This window comes from Bos taurus, chromosome 8 (assembly GCF_002263795.3).
Source record: "Bos taurus isolate L1 Dominette 01449 registration number 42190680 breed Hereford chromosome 8, ARS-UCD2.0, whole genome shotgun sequence".
Lineage (NCBI taxonomy): Eukaryota > Metazoa > Chordata > Mammalia > Artiodactyla > Bovidae > Bos > Bos taurus.
The window spans coordinates 7,449,099-7,465,638 of record NC_037335.1 but is presented as its reverse complement, the minus strand read 5'-3'; the positions used below and the strand labels follow the sequence as shown (position 1 = coordinate 7,465,638).

General features: G+C 39.9%; 1 protein-coding gene across 1 annotated transcript; it reads right to left on the bottom strand.

The window, feature by feature from the left end:
• Nucleotides 1-8,921: 8,921 nt before the first annotated feature.
• Nucleotides 8,922-15,902, bottom strand: LOC112447870 (beta-defensin 43-like). Its single transcript, XM_024996386.2, has 2 exons — nt 15,725-15,902; nt 8,922-9,220 (listed from the first exon to the last, which is right to left on the bottom strand). The coding sequence occupies exons 1-2, from the start codon at nt 15,780-15,782 to the stop codon at nt 9,069-9,071; spliced, it is 210 nt and encodes a 69-aa protein (XP_024852154.1). The 5' UTR covers nt 15,783-15,902; the 3' UTR covers nt 8,922-9,068.
• Nucleotides 15,903-16,540: the final 638 nt, after the last annotated feature.

Genomic DNA, 16,540 nt, shown 5'->3' with positions numbered 1-16,540 from the left:
GATGGGAAAAGCCTTGTTTCAAGCTGGGGTGGATATTGGGGTTCAGTGTGGCCCATTCTGCCATATAGGGCTGATGGGAGAATCCATGGAAGTCAGAGGGTAGGAGTGCATTGCTGCCGTCTCCTTAGCAACGGGGGGACATCAGACCAGAAGAACAAAGGGTGTGAGCACAGCAGCTTCTCTGATCACTGGGAAACTTGACCCAAACCTTGGGTCTTCTAGGGCATGATCCAGAACCCTCCACTCTTTCACCAGGCTCTTTTAACTGTATGTTGGGGTGGGACTTAGAGTGAGGATTAAGCTCATAGTTTCAGTGTGTCTAACAGCCTGCAAGCTCTGAGCAAGAACTTCAGACCAAACTGTAAGTCCAAACCCATGTAGGAAAAAAAATTTAACCAGCTGGTTACATATAACCATGACATGAGGATACTAAAGAAATCCCTGTTTGGACCTGGAGAAGTTCAGAGAGGAAAGTGGGGTCTGGTTGTGGCAAGCAATCAAGAGACACTTCTGCCTGGAAGGGGCTGTGTAATCAGGTGAAACCACGATTGCCTTTAGCAAGATTTGATTATGTTTGGAGTCTTAGGACATTCTGTGAGGATATTCTGGCTTGGAACTGGTCCCTGGCCACACGCAAGGACAAATATTCTCAGTGCTTTCTTTTAAGATCAGATGCCCTTATGCCGCTGGCCAGAAGCCCAGAAGTCCCCTAGGCTAGCTTCAGACAGATTGTCTATAGAACATGATTTTTTCCTTTGGGCATTTGAGTCTGTTCCTGGTCCTTGAATTTCCTAGCACAGTTGTAGCAAACAGAGCTGTCCTTATCTCCGTGGATTTCTGTGAGGGCTGTGAGAAAGGCAGTTCTACCACACTGGTCATGGACCTGGTGTGTGACAAATCCTCAGCCTTACTAATGACTGTGAGCAGATCAGCAGCCCACCCTGTCCTTACTCAGACTCATGTCTGTAACAAGTGAGTTACAGACCCACGTGGGGAAAATACAGAAAGGCCATGATCACTGTGAGCATGGAGGGGAAATCTAGCATGGGGCATGGAAATGGAGAGCTCTAGAGAGGTGCCAGGTGCTTTATGCCAGGCCCTTTGCTGGGTTCCAGGGACATAGAGAATAGAGAAGATTCCTGCCCTCACTGGTGCATGGCCCATAGGTTATAATTTTCATATAATGAGGTAATGGGCTTCCCTGGTTGCACAGATGGTAAAGAATCCTCCTGCAATGCAGGAGACCTGGTTTCCATCCCTGGGTTTCATCCCTGGAGAAGGGAATGGCTACCCACTCCAGTATTCTTGCTTGGAGAATCCCAAGGACAGAGGAGCCTGGTGGGCTATAGTCCATGGGGTTGCAAAGAGTTAGACACGACTGAGCAACTCAACTAATACACACATAATGAGGTAAAAGCTGTGAACAGGAATTATGTACAGAATGCTACGGAAACTTGGGGCACCAAAATGAGCTTTGAGAGAAGCAGGAAAGGCTTCCTGGAAGAGTTGAATCTTTAAGGGTAAGTAGGAATTATCCCGGTAGTACATGGAAGAGGGCTCTAGGAAAGATCAGTAGATCCACAGACTCAGGGTACAGAAGTAGAAAAGTCTGGTGTGCAGGTGTGAACACATATTTAGGTATTACTGGACCATGGGGTGTGGTTATGGATGAGGTTGTAGTGGGTGGTAGAGCCATGTTACAAAGGCCTATGAGTGAAATTTTATTAATTTACTTAATTTTATTTTTTACTGAAGTATAGTTGATGGACGGTGTTTCAGGTATACCATTATTCGGAATCGATTTTAGGTCTGTAGCTCTCCCAATGTGAGCAACATAGACCATTGAAGTAATTGTTCAAGAACACACTGATTGGTGGTAAGTAATTTGTAAGATTATTTTGTTAGGTAAAATTTGTCTTTTCCCCATAAAAGTGAAAAGGAACAAAAAAAAAAAAACTTAAAAATTCTTGTCGAGAGGACAGCTGAAGGATGTTAAAATTTTGGGAGTGTTCTTATTTCTGTTCCGTTGATCTATGTGCCTGTTTTTATTCTAGTACCATACATTCTGATTACTATAGCTTTATGATATAGTTTATAATTAAGAAGCATGATGCCTCCAGCTTTGTTCTTCTTTCTCAGCATTAAGTATTTGAGATCTTTTCTGGTTCCACGTTAATTTTAGAACTGTTATTTCTATTCTGTAAAAATGCCATTGGGAATTAGCATATAACCCCTTTTCAACTGTTGATGAATGAATGGTTCTTGGCATTAAGTGTCCGTAATTGTCAAAGGCACAATCAGAGACAAAACCAGATATTATGAAGTTTTGATGAAACAAGAAAACTTGTAGTTCTGTTAAAGGGGTTGAACCTGAGTCTGACCAAGCCTGTGGATCCAGTTGCCTATTTTCAGGAAATATGAGGACAGAGGCACAAGTTAAACCTCACCATGAGTGAGTACCCAGTCAGCAAAATCCAGGTTGTGGATAAATCTACAGGCCAGGCCAGGTGTCCTAGGCTACTTAACAGTTAAATTGTAAGAGAGCAGGAGGGAGAACACTTAGGTAAAAAGAGACCAAAAGATATATCAAGGAAAAAATAAGCAAGATGAAATTTTATTTTTGTAAGAATGGTGAGTTGTCTGGTAGAAATACAAGTTCAAGGACATGATTACAATAAAAGTCAAGGTTTGTGGTAACTTGAGGGGGTTATGACTGGGATGGGGTTGTATAGAGGTGTTTCTGGGGTGCAGCAGAAGTGTGGTTTTTTTTAATCTGAGTAGTGTTTACTATGGGGTTAAGCATATAATAATTTGTGAAGCTCTACCTTTGTCTTGTGGGTTTTCTATATATGTGTTATATATTTTACAACAAAAATTTCTATTTTTTTTAAAAAGGGAATTAATGAGAAAGCAACATAACTTAGGAGATGTGTGTGCATGTGCTACAAGCCTGGCTGGAAGGATGAGATGTGGCAGGAGAATTGGCACTTATTCCTCCAAAGAAGAAAGTAAAGAAGAAAAATACATATTCGTTTACAGAAATATGCTTGCTTACTGGGTGAGTAGGCTGGGAATAGGGTCAATGGAAAATCATTTAAAACCCGCTGACATCTCTTTTTTCTGAACCAGAAACCAAGTTACTTGCTGAGAGTAGGATGGGCTGTGATGGGTGGTGAGGTCAAATAGCCTCTGAAGTGAGAGGAGTGACCTCATGCCTAAACTCAGCTTACTTGCAGTGTTGTGTGGTATTCTCCAGTGGCTTTCAGAAGCCCAGGAGTTTCTACTGGGCAGATCTGTGGCTGATTCTTCTTCCATGTAGTGTGATAGAAGAAAAAAAAAAAACTTAGTGTCCTGGAAAAAAAAATTGTTGTGATGCCATTTGGGTCCTAGAATTACCCAGGAAAATGAAAGATGAAAAGTTAATGTTTGCCATGGGTTAAATTGTGATCCCCCAAGGATGTTGAAGTCCTAAACTCTAGTACCTGTGAATATGACCTTATTTGGAAATAGGGTCTCTGCAGATGTTTGAGTTGAAAATCATTTGGATGGGCCCTAATTCAATATGACTGTTTCCGTATAAGAGGGCAAAATTGGACACAGGCACAAACACATACGGAGGGAAGGCAATACAAAGACCTGGGGAGAACACCATCTACCAGCCATGGAATGCCAGGGGCTGCCAGGAGCTGGGAGAGGGGCTTGGAGCATATCCTTCCTTCACAGGCCTCAGAAAGAAGCAGTTCTGAAGACAGCTTGATTTCAGACCTCTAGCCTCCAGAGCTGGGAGACAATACAGTTCTTCTGTTTAAGCCCCGCAGGCTGTAGTGCTTTATTATGGCAGCCTTAGGACTTAATCCAGTGCCCCAGAAAAAATACTGGGTTTGGTTGATGTGATGTATATGTGATGTACATGGTCCATGCTCTCACTGAACTTGTAGTCAAGTGATGAAGCAACTACTAAATCAAAAAACATATATACACAAATTCTAATATTTTGTGGTTTTTCCAGTGGTCATGTATGGATGTGAGAGTTGGACTGTGAAGAAAGCTGAGCGCCAAAGAATTGATGCTTTTGAACTGTGGTGTTGGAGAAGACTCTTGAGAGTCCCTTGGACTGCAAGGAGATCCAACCAGTCCATTCTGAAGGAGATCAGCCCTGGGATTTCTTTGGAAGGAATGATGCTAAAGCTGAAACTCCAGTACTTTGGCCACCTCATGCGAAGAGTTGACTCATTGGAAAAGACCCTGATTCTGGGAGGGATTGGGGGCAGGAGGAGAAGGGGACGACAGAGGATGAGATGGCTGGATGGCATCAGTGACTTGATGGACGTGAGTCTGAGTGAACTCTGGGAGTTGGTGATGGACAATGAGGCCTGGCGTGCTGCGATTCATGGGGTCACAAAGAATCAGACATGACTGAGCAACTGAACTGAATTGAACTGAATAATGAACAAAGATCCTATGAGAAAATTTAACAGGGGAGAATATAATTTAGGTAGGGAGTATCCAGGAAAATTTATTCCATGGAGAACACTGAGAATATCTCTTTAAATGAGTAAATATTAGGTGAAGACTGGGCGGCAGGGATGTAGATTTCCAGGATGTGTGCAGAGCATGGGTAGAAGCTGTGAGGTGAGCTTGTTTCAGAAAAGTAAAGTCCAGTCAGGTGGACCATGTGAGACAGTGGGCACATGAGACGGGTAGGGCTGCAGGAAGCAGTTGGGCCAGATGAGGGGGCTTGTTGTCCATGTAAGCAGTTTCTACTTTAGCCCAATAGGAAGACAGTGAAAGGTTTTATTTGTGGCAAATGCATGATCCAATTTCAATTCTATAAAGGTCATTTGATAACTGCATGAAAGAGGAGCAATAAATATGTAAAAATGACATGGGACACCAGTTAAGAGGCCATTTCCTTAGTCTTACAACAAATGCTCCTTGCCTGTTCCATGGTGCGTGGAGCCTCAGCAGATGAATGACCCCAGTCACCAGAAGCTCCTGGGAGGCCGTACCCTTCAGAGGACAAGCCAGCGTTTTGCTGGAATGCAGGTGGAAAGGTGTGCTGGGAGAAGGTGTAAAGCAGCAGGTTCTGCAGGGCATGGCAGCAAGAGTAGAGATAGAGGCCAAGAAGCTTGGCTGGAGAAGAGGAGATCAGAGCCAGATGGGGTGCATGAATGTATTTCTGGCTGCACTTGCTCCAGGCTGGAAAGTGGTTTTCATATTCCTAAGTGCATCCATGCTCACTTGGTCATTTCCCCAAATTCGTGTCTTTCACGAATTTTCTTTACATATTTTTTTGTTCTGCAGTTCTTTTTAGGAGTCTTCCCCAGCTCTGTAATCAAAATCATATCGCACACTTCCTGAAGCTGGAATGCATGAAGCCCAAGTGATACACGTATATAAATTTTAATGGATGTGAAAAGCACACAGGAGGGAGTGATGGAAGAATTTGTTCCTGTCCTGGTTCTTTTGCTCTCCTGTTAGAGGAGCCCTATTTCTCCCATCTCTAGTTTTTTTCTTCTCTAGCTTTAAATGCCTTCTTCTGTTCTCTGGGTCTAACCGCCCCTGAAGTGTACATTTTACAAAGGACAGTTTACAAGAATTGCTTTGCTTGGCCCCACCACAATCCTCTGTAATAGGAAGCATTAATGGTGTACAGCCTGTTTTACAGGGGAGAGAACTGACATTTGGAAAGGCAAAGCAAGTGCCTTACTGAAAGCTCATCAAGCTGAGTCCAGATCTGAATTTGGATTGTCTGATTCTGGGTTCTGTATTTATATAAGATCAGATAAAGGTTTTGTAAAGCACTGCAAACTGTCAGCCACTCTTGATCTTCAGCCCTTCAAAGCAAGAGTTCTAACACAAATTCTTTGTATAGCCCACATTGCCCAGCATGGAAGACTCATGGTGATGGTGTTATAGGACTTTGCCCTGCTCTGTGGGAAGCTCTGATTTCCCTAAATAGATTGCAGCCATATTAGAACTGGGCTGGGCCATTCTTTAATTATTCTGTATGCATGAGCCATGTAAGTTGTGTTGCTGTCATTTGTGATACGTATAAACTCGAGAAAATCCTTTTTTCTACCCAAGCTTCATGTTCTTTGCATTTTAAAACAAAGAGTGATATCTACCTGGCATTTCTTTTTTTCAAGGTGAGAGACTGAAGACAGCTATCAAAAACACAGTCAGCTAAGTAAGGCAGCCTTACAGTTCTCTGTATACTATAGGCATTTGTTAAATGAATGTACAGTGAGGATACAAAGAAACCTACATAACATCCTACCAGGCCATTAGGGCTGTTCCCACAGTCCTAAGTAACGCACTTTGCAAGTGGTACTCAAGAAGTATATTTTAATGGTGAGACATTATGTTCAAAGACAGACCTTTATTTGATTGAACTGCTCAGTGGAGCAAGTAGATGTTCTTGTTCCTAAAAGGTTCACTAGTCACGCAGCTCACTATTGCTCAAGACCTACATATAGAATGCCTCTCCCCTGCTCTCAGCTGTCCCTTTGCTGATTGGTTCAGCTATGAGGAGCTTACTCTTGGTCCTTGTGATCCTTGTCCTGCTCTCCTATGTTCCACCAGGTAAAGTGGAATCTCTTCCCTGTGGAATTATGAACCATCAAGGGAAAGAGGGTATGAGGTCCTACAAGAGTGAGGAGGAAGCTGGACTTGGATGAAGAAAATTGAAACAGAGAGGCAGAGATGGATGCTCCAGGCTGTTCCAGGGAACAGAGATAAGATGCTAAGGACACATAGTAGTCTCAAAGAAGACATTAGTTCTGGATTTTGGTCTAGGGAATCTGTGAATTTTGTGGGGGAACTGAACTGATGGCGTTGGCAGAGCAAAAGCATGAGACATTTAGAGGATACATAGTGGGTGGGAGAGGGACTGTTCCTCTAGGACTCTTAGAACTTGCACTTTGAAGTCAGTTAGAAACCAAGGCAAATTTGATGCTGAGCAGAATCAATAAATAGAGCAAGTTGTTCAAATATATTAACTTTAAAGCATGATAGGAGCATATGGAACATCGGTTTGAGGGGTCAAAATTTATGTCCTATGGAAAGAAACCAGCAACTTGATACTGAGAAGGGTCCACTTGAAGTGGTGAGTCAACAACTTTGCTTGTGGTTTGCTAAAGTCAGCAGAGAGCTTTTACCCTTTGTCTGAAAGCTTCACATTCTAAAGGTATCATTTAAGGCCATAGGTAAGTATTCAAGAGGCACATGAGAATTGTGAGATTTCTGCCACTGTCCTGGATGGCAGGACCTTTGGACTCATGGTGTCTCCCTTGGACTCCTTTTCCCCAGGGGGTGCCCCAGGGATAATGGGCGTGTGAAAGGCAAATTCACTTGCCAGTGGCCTTTGGTCAGACCACACGGCTTACTTTTACGCTACAGAGGCCCTTGGGCAGGCTGGGTGGAGAGACTGGTAAGGTTGAACACACAAGAGCGGGGAATTCAGTAGGATGACTCGGAGCCACCCTCACCCTCTTAAGCTGCCTGCCTACCACTCCTCCTGATCCCTCAGCCTCCAGAGGCGCCCAGGTCTTGAGGTGAGGAGAAAGACTAGTCACTGATCGGAACCTAGGTGTCAGGTCCTCCAGACCCATTCACATTCACCAGCCACCAACACTTTCCACTACTTTGTGATTAAGCCTGAGCAGGCAGTCAGGCATGCAGGAAAAAGTCAACGAGAAGCGGGCCTAGAACCAGGGGCTTCTGTACTTCTGTGTCGGTGATCTTTCCTTCTTTAAACGACACTTGATAATCAGACTGTTATTTGTTTGAGATCCTGCGTGTCTCCTGCCATGGGGCCTTGACAGACTCCTGGGGTCTAAATGTTTTCCAGTGCAAATAGTTCCAAGCAAATCTGCTGGGCTCTGTTACCTGTCTATAGTTGATGAGCGATTCACATGCGTTGGAACTCTGGAAACTAGTAACTCATAATACATCTCTGGGAAATAACATAAGAGCAACTGAAAAAGGGACACCCAACCATAACATGACTGGGGTCTTTGGAGCCTGTTCAATTTACCATTAAAACTTTGTAAAGTGCAGTCTTCAGTCTTATCCAAGGCGTTATGACCCTGCAAGCACGGTGTGTTTAATTCTGTTTTTGTTGGCAGTTAAAAGTGGAGCAAATGCATTCATAAGAAGATTCTTTAACACATGCTGGCGAACAAAAGGTATTTGCAGGAAATCATGTCATAAAAGTGAAATCTTTCATGTATTCTGTGACGTGTCAATTCTTTGCTGCATTGATAAAAAGCATTTGCCTTCAATGGTTGGGAAATAGTTGTATCTGAGGTTCCTGCTGACTTCCTCTGAGGACCTTCTGAGATGTACCAGTCCATTAAAATGATGGCTTTAGCCTATCAATATTTCTGTGTTGGCTGTATTTCTCTTTATTTAGAGGAGTTTGTTGTCTCTCCCATGGAAATAATCTCTTAGTCGAATTCCTTGTCTTCAATATTTTTATTCTTTGTTAATTTTTCCTATTAAATTTCCTAAAAACTTTTTTTGAAATATACCATGTACTCAAAAAAATGTAAAAATCATAAGTGACCCTCTTAACAAATTTCACAAATTTAGCACATCCGTGCAACAGTAGTCTTGCTTGGGAAATCCCACAGACAAAGGAGCCTGGCAGGCTACAGTCCACGGGGTCACAGAGAGTCGAACATGACTGAACACACACACACATACACACAATTCATGTAATTCTCACAACACTATGATGTAGGTACCATGGTTATCCGGTTGTATAGATAAGGAAACGGGATAGAGACTAAAGAACTTATCCAAGGTCAAATAGTTTGAAACTGGTGGGGCTGGGATACCTACTATAGATGAAATGACAATGTGGTGGATATAAGTTGAGGAAATTAATGAAAAAGTACACACATGAAAACAGACTGTGAGCTTTTAGAAAATATTTACTTTAACTTGAGCATCTACATATATAATTACCATGAATTTCCTTTATCCATCATATTAATTATTCTTATATAGACAAGGGAGTTTTAAACATCTTTAGATTTCTGAAGAAGATGGAGTTAGACTTTTCACCACTTCTTTTTTTCCTTAACTTTTTTCTTCTCTTTGCAGCAGATGGTCCAGTCAGCACAGTATTTAACTGCGTATTCGTTAGCATTGCACTTCATTCTGCAGTTATAGTATCCTGAAGGACATCCTTCCTGAAAAAAGAGGCTTCTGGCTTTAAAAAGAGAAAACATTGTATTGTGTGTTTGTATATTTTAATGTTTGAACACTTTACTATTTGAAGTGTTTCACAATAAAACAACAACAATAAAGAACTTCCAGAAAAAAGTGACAAAAAAAGAATGGAGAAGAGAAAAGTGGCAGTACTGAATAAAGATAAATGAGGGTTTCTTCTCTAGAGCAGTCGGTGAGCTGAGGCTGAAAACGGGCAGCGTTTCTGATAAGAGCTGTCACTGCATATTTTTGGCTATGCTAAAATTAATGATCCATTTAAGTGTGGGGATTCATGATTCAGGAAAGGGTGTTTAATTTTACAAGTGAGGTCTCTGAAAGTGCGTGCGGATGAAATCTCATGTACAGGTGAAGGGGTTGGCCTTAGGTCAGAGTATGAGTTTTGAAGGCAGGGTGAGATAAAATTAGGTAAAGGTTCATGGTAGTGGGGAAATGGGGATTTTGTCACTTGTTGCTTTTCCTGTCTTGGTGAAAAAACAAATCATCAACTGAGAATGAGAATGGGATGGGGAAGTTGGGTCTTGGTTTCCATTTTCCAGTGTGTTGAGGCTCAGAGCTGTTACCTCCTTTACTGAGGAGGTTTTTGAGACCTGCACAGGGTCCCACACGCCATGACCTCTCACCTTGGTTTCCAGTTCTTGATCATAGGTGTTTCCATCTATCCCTTTACCCCAAGGAAGCCCAAGTTTTATAAGAATCACTCGCATGCATTTCCTTACTTAAAAATAGTGTTAGTACCTGAATTTCATCCCTAGATACTGTAGTTTAGTTTTTTCTCTTTATAATTTTTGATATTCCTTCTAAACCTACAGATTTTTCCCAAGTCCATTTTTTATACTTTTCTTACAGTTCTTATGTCGAAGAACTTGGGGTGTTTAACCTGTAGTGTTTCCTACAGTTTATAATTTTCTGATTGCATACTCTTAGAGAAATCAGCATGTTCCTGTGTCCTCTGTATTTTCAGTAAATTGGCAACTGGATTCAGACACTTGACCAGACTCACGTTTGATTCCTTTAGCTGGCTGTACTGCAGCTGGTGGAGGTGATTGTGTGTGTGTGTGTGTGTGTGTGTGTGTGTTTTATCAGGAGGCCCTTAATGTCTGGTTGTCTATCTTTTGGAGATAATAGCAGCTACTGATTCCCAATGGCTTCATTCATTAATAATGAGGGTTGTATGTTGGTGACACTGTAGTTATATGTCTTTTTCAGTTGAAATGTACATGACTCAGTAAGTTTGGTGACTAGTTTACACTTGAGTGACTTCACTTTATCACTTTACACTTGTGAAATCATCACTACTATCAAGATCATAAGACACTTTAATCACATATGAAAATTTCCTCTCACTTCCTCTATTATTATTATTATTGTTGTTGTTATTAATTGTGGTAAGAATACTTAGCATAAGATCTAGACTGTGAAAAATCTAAGTATACAATCCTGTATTGTTAACTGTGGGTACTGTGTGAGGTAGAACTTCAGAACTTTTCTGTCTTGCATAAATGAAACTTTGTACCTTTTGGCCAATGTCTCCCCATTTCCTCCACCCATCAGGCCCTGTTAGTATGAATGTGCTATTTTTGGATTCCACATATAAGTGACATCACACAGTATTTGTCTTTTTGTGTCTGACATTTCATTTAGCATAGTACCCTCCAGGTCCACCCATGTGGTCACAAATGGCAGGATTTCCTTCTTTTTTAATGCTGAATTTATCTTATATATATATCACATTTTCTTCATATGTGTGTATATATTTTTCACTTTTATTGAGGAATAACTGACTGATAAAAATTGTATACATTTAGGGTATACAATGCAATATTACAATATAACATATATTGATACCACCACAAGATAATTAACATATCCAACACTTCATGTGGTCATCCTCTTTTATTGTATCGTAAGATCACTTGAGATCTACTCTCAGCAAATTTCAAGTGTATAATACATTATATTGACTATTTTTATTAACTATAGTCACCGTATTGTACATTAAGTCTCTGGAACTTGCTCATTTTATAACTGGACGTTTGTACCCTAACATCTCTCCATTTCCTTCCCTGCCCCTCCAGCCCTTGGCATCCACCATTTTACTTGCTACTTCTTTGACTTTTACTTTTTTACGTTCCACACATAAATGAGATCACACAGTATTGATCCTTCTGTGTCTCACTTACTTGACTTAGCATAATGTCCTTCAGGACATTTGTTCATGTCAATACAAATGGTATAGTTTCCTTCTTTGTAAGGCTGAATAATATTCTGTTGTATGACTACACACACACACACACACACACACACAAACACACACATATAAGACATTTTCTTTACCCATTCATACATTGACAAGACACTTTGGTTGTTTCCTTATTTTGGCTAGTGTGAATAATACTGCACTGAACATAGGAGTACAGTTATCTCTTCAGCATCTCTATTCAATATCATTTTTTGGATATATACTTAGAAGTGGAATAGCTGGATCTTATAGTGGTTTCTAGTTCTAATTTTTAAAGAAGCATTCATATTTTTTCATAATTACTTTTTCAACTTATGTTTCCACAAAAGTGTACAAGGTTTCTCTTTATATATCTACCAATACTTATTATTATTATTATGATAATAGCTATTTTAACAGGTGTGAGGTGATAGCTCATTGTGGGTTTGATTTGCATTTCCCTAATGATAAGTGACTTTGAACACCTTTTTGTATTCTTTTTGGCTATTTGTATATCTTTTCTGGAAAAATATCTGTTCAGGTCCCTTGCCCATTTTTAATTGCTTTATTATTATTTGGGCTATTGAGTTGTGTGAGCTCCTCATGTGTTCTGCAAGGAATTTGCAAACCCTTATTGCAATGGCACCCCACTCCAGTACTAATGCCTGGAAAATCCCATGGATGGAGGAGCCTGGTAGGCTGCAGTCCATGGTTTTGCTACAAGTCAGACACGACTGAGTGACTTCACTTTCACTTTTCTTTTTTTCCCCCCACTTTCACTTTTCATTTTCACGCATTGGAGAAGGAAATGGCAACCCACTCCAGTGGTCTTGCCTGGAGAATCCCAGGGATGTGGGAGCCTGGTGGGCTGCCGTCTATGGGATTACACAGAGTCAGACACGACTGAAGTGACTTAGCAGCAGCATTGAGTATAGGGCCTGCAGATATTTTCTCCTATTCCTTAGGTTGTGTTTTAACTCTGTTGATTGTTTGTTTTGCTCTGCAGAAGCTTTTTAGTTTCATGTAGTCCTACTTATCTCATTTTGCCTCTGGTGCTTGTGCATATCCAATAAATCATTGCGAAGACCAGTGTCATGAAGCTCTTCCTTCATGTTTTCTTCTAGAGATTTTACAGTTTCGGGTCTCCTGTTTAAATCTTTAATCTATTTTGAATTGATTTTTTTCTATAAATGTAGTCTGCACGTGGCTATCCAGTTTCCCTAACATCATTGGTTGAAGAGACTCTCCTTTATCCATTGTGTAGTCTTAGTACTCTTGTTGAATATCAGTTCCCTCTGTGTTTTGGGGTGGGGGGATTATTTCTGAGGTCTCTATTCTCTTCCACTGTTCTACATATCTATTTTTAAAAAATTATTTGTTTGGCTATACCAGGTCTTAGTTTGGAGAAGGCAATGGCACCCCAATCCAGTACTGTTGCCTAGAAAATCCCATGGACAGAGGAGCCTGGTAGGCTGTAGTCCATGGGGTCGCTAGAGTCGGACACGACTGAGCGACTTCACTTTCACTTTTCACTTTCATGCATTGGAGAAGGAAATGGCAACCCACTCCAGTGTTCTTGCCTGGAGAATCCCAGGGATGGGAAGCCTGGTGAGCTGCCATCTATGGGGTCGCACAGAGTCGGACATGACTGAAGCGACTTAGCAGCGGCAGCAGCAGCAGGTCTTAGCTGCAGCATGCAGGATCTTTGATTTTCACTGCAGCATGCCAGATCTTTAGTTGCAGCATGTGGGATCTAGTTCCCTGACCAGGGATGGAATTCAGGCCCCCTGTATTGGGAGTGCAGTCTTAGCCACTGGACCACCAGGGAAGTCCTTACATACCTGTATTTATGCCAGTATCATACTTTAAAAATTTTTATAGCTTTGTAATATATTTTGAAGCCATGAATTACTATGCCATCAGCTTTGTTCTTCTTGCTCAAAGTTGCTTCAGTATTTAGGGAATTTTGTGGCTGCATAAGAATTTTAGGACTCATTCTTTCTTCCTTCTCTTTTGTTTTTCTTAAAAAATTTTTTTCAGCTGTTTAAAAGTTTTAAAAAGCTGTTCTAAACTTTTTTTTCTATGAAAAATAACATTGGGATTTTCACAGGGATTTTACTGAATTTATTATTTGCTTTAGGTTTTATGAACATTTTAGCAGTATTAATTCTTTCAGCTGCTAAATAGTTATCAGTTGAAAAAGATTAAGTATTGATGCATGCTGCAATATGGATACATTTTGAAAAACCTGTTGCTATTTAGCAGCTGAAAGAATTAATACTGCTAAAATGTTCATAAAATATTGCTTTTATTTGTGTCTTCTTTAATTTCTTTCATCAATATTTTGTAATTTTCAGTGTACAAGTCTTTTACCTCTTTGGTTAAGTTGTATTGCTCAGTACTTTTTTCTTTTGATGCTGTTATAAATGAGATTGGTTTCATAATTTCTCTTGAACAGTTTGTTGTTAATATGTAGAAATGCAACTGGTTTTTGCTTATTGATTTTGTTTTCTGTAACTTATTGAATTTTTGTACTAGTTCTAAGTTTTTGATGGTATCTTGGGGTTTCTACATATAAGATCATGTCATCTGCCTACAGAGGTAACTGAATCTGGGTTGTTTCTAATTCGAGCCTGGAAGCATATTCAGTGATACAGCAATGTCAGTCAAATATATATATATATATATTTAAAAAGAAACAGCTTAAAGAATGGGAGAGAATATTTGCAAACCTGTATCTGCTAAAGGTTTAATGTCAAAAGTATATGAAGAACAGACTAGTGAAAAACAACTAAATTAAGAAATAAGTAAAGAATTTGAGTACAGAAATATACACATGGCCAATAAAACACTTAAAAGATGCTCAACATCATTCATGTTGCAAATTAAATGCAAATTAAAATACAAATTAAAACTACAATGAGATTTCACTTTATACTAACTAGGAGGACTATCATAAAAGAAACAGACAATAACAACTGCTGGTGACTATGTGGAGAAATTGGAACCCTCAGGCACTGGTGGTGGGATTTTAAAATAGTGGATCTATGAAAAATAGTTTGACAGTTCCTCAGAAATTTAAACATAGTGTAACCATAAAACACAGGTATATTTCCAAGAGAATTGAAAATATATCCACATAAAAGCTTGGATGTAAATGTTCAGAGCAACATCACTGATAAAAGATCCAGACTAGAAACAACCCAAATGTCCATCAACTGATGACTGGATGAATACAAGATAGTATATCCATTTACTGTAATACTATTTTATCAGTTGAAAAAGATTAAGTATTGATGCCTGCTGCAATATGGATACATTTTGAAAAACCTGTTGCTAAGTGAAAGAAAACAGACACAAAGATTTACATGTTATTTGACTATGTTAAATATCCAGGATAGGTAAATGGATAGAAACAGAAAATAGATTAATAGTTGCCAGGGTCTGAGGGGAGGAGGAAGATGGGGAATGACTGCTAATGAATATGGAGTTTCTTTTTTGGAGTCATGGAATGTTCTGGAATTGGATAGTGATGATGGTTGAATAACTTTAGGAATATACAGAAAACCACATAAATGGTACACTTTAAAAGAATGAATTTTATCTCATAAAAGAAACGAGAACCATGAAGGAAATCTTGAATTTCTTTAGGAATTAAAAGGTGATCTTAAAGTAGTAAGTGCATGATAAAAGATGTCAATTGATAGTAATGTAAAACCCACTGATAAGCCCAATGATGAATATATATTTAACACATAGTATTGATGGATTTTAAAGTTAATTTGGGAGGGTTAGATTGATTATTCAATAAGTAGGCCCATGTAATTGGTTACTTGGTTAAGTGTTAAGATGGAATCTTAAGTCCCACCATACATAAAGTAATTTGCACATAAGCCCTTACCTAGATCAGTGATTGGAGTGTTGTGTAAACCACAGATTATGATGGAGCAGCCTCCTGTACACCTTTGCCATTCTAATCTCTGCTCATTTTCCATTTTTTTCAGTTCCCCAAATTTTCTGTGTTCTGTAACCTCCTTTCACCTTCTTTAGATCAAATACAATCTTCAAGTAAAAGTTTATAGGTTAAATCACTGGAGGGTACCACCTTACAGCTGTTGCCCTAACCACCAGCTCTCCACTACTCTCCCATTCTTTGTTATATGGTACAATCTGCTCTTTTCTAATTTATTTTCAAACTCTTGAAAGACCTTGTATTCTCTTTCACTTATATTTTCATTACTTTGGAATGAAAGGTTTTCTTCTTACCTTGAGGAACTATGGACAGTAAGGCAAGAACCCCGAGGAGGGAAAGCAAGACCTTCATAGTTGAATAAGTCAGAGAGAATCTGTAGCAGGGATGAAGAAAACTTCTTTCTACATTCAGTACTCAAGAAGTGAGTTGCTGTACGATTATTGAACCTTTCAGTGGCAAGAACATTTCTGCATTCCAATGAGCCTTCATATCAGGAGATACCATGCAATGGACGTGACCATCAGTCATTCACAGGACACTTGTCGAGTGTTGGCAGGGTGTGGGCAGTGACAGAAGAATGTGCAGCACTTACAGAGAAATAGCAGCCATGATAAAGGGAGGAGGGGATACTCTGTTGAAAAATCATTGTCTTATGGTTCCTGGAGGTTAAGGCAACCTTTATAGAGTAAAAACATTCAATCTGTTTCCCCAGTAATACAATAAGAGAAGCACTAGATATAATAACATACCTATTTATTAATATTTTGGGGAATGTATGTTAGCAGACTTCAGCAATGGAATTGTTTTTGAAACCATACACAGGCTTGTGAGATATACAGAAGCTTATGTTTGATTGTCTCTTTGTCCAGCCAACTAATGAGATCAGCTTATTTTTATGTCTAGAATCTTAGTAAACACACATCGTTATACATCACTGTCATATGCGATGTGAGGGAGACCAAAAAGGAAGAAAGGGACTTAGGTGCATTTGGGAAAGCAAATAGTACAGGAATGACAGTGGCCATGCAATCTGAGCATGTCTCTGACAAAGTGGCACAATTACCTTGTGTGTGTGCATTTTCAGTCGTGTCCGACTCTTTGTGACCCCA

Coding starts and splice junctions, on each gene's coding strand:
- LOC112447870 (XM_024996386.2), bottom strand. CDS start 15,782: ATGAAGGTCTTGCTTTCCCTCCTCGGGGTTCTTGCCTTACTGTCCATA. Junction 9,221..15,724: donor ACTGTCCATAGTTCCTCAAG/GTAAGAAGAAAA, acceptor CTCTTTTTAAAG/CCAGAAGCCTCTTTTTTCAG.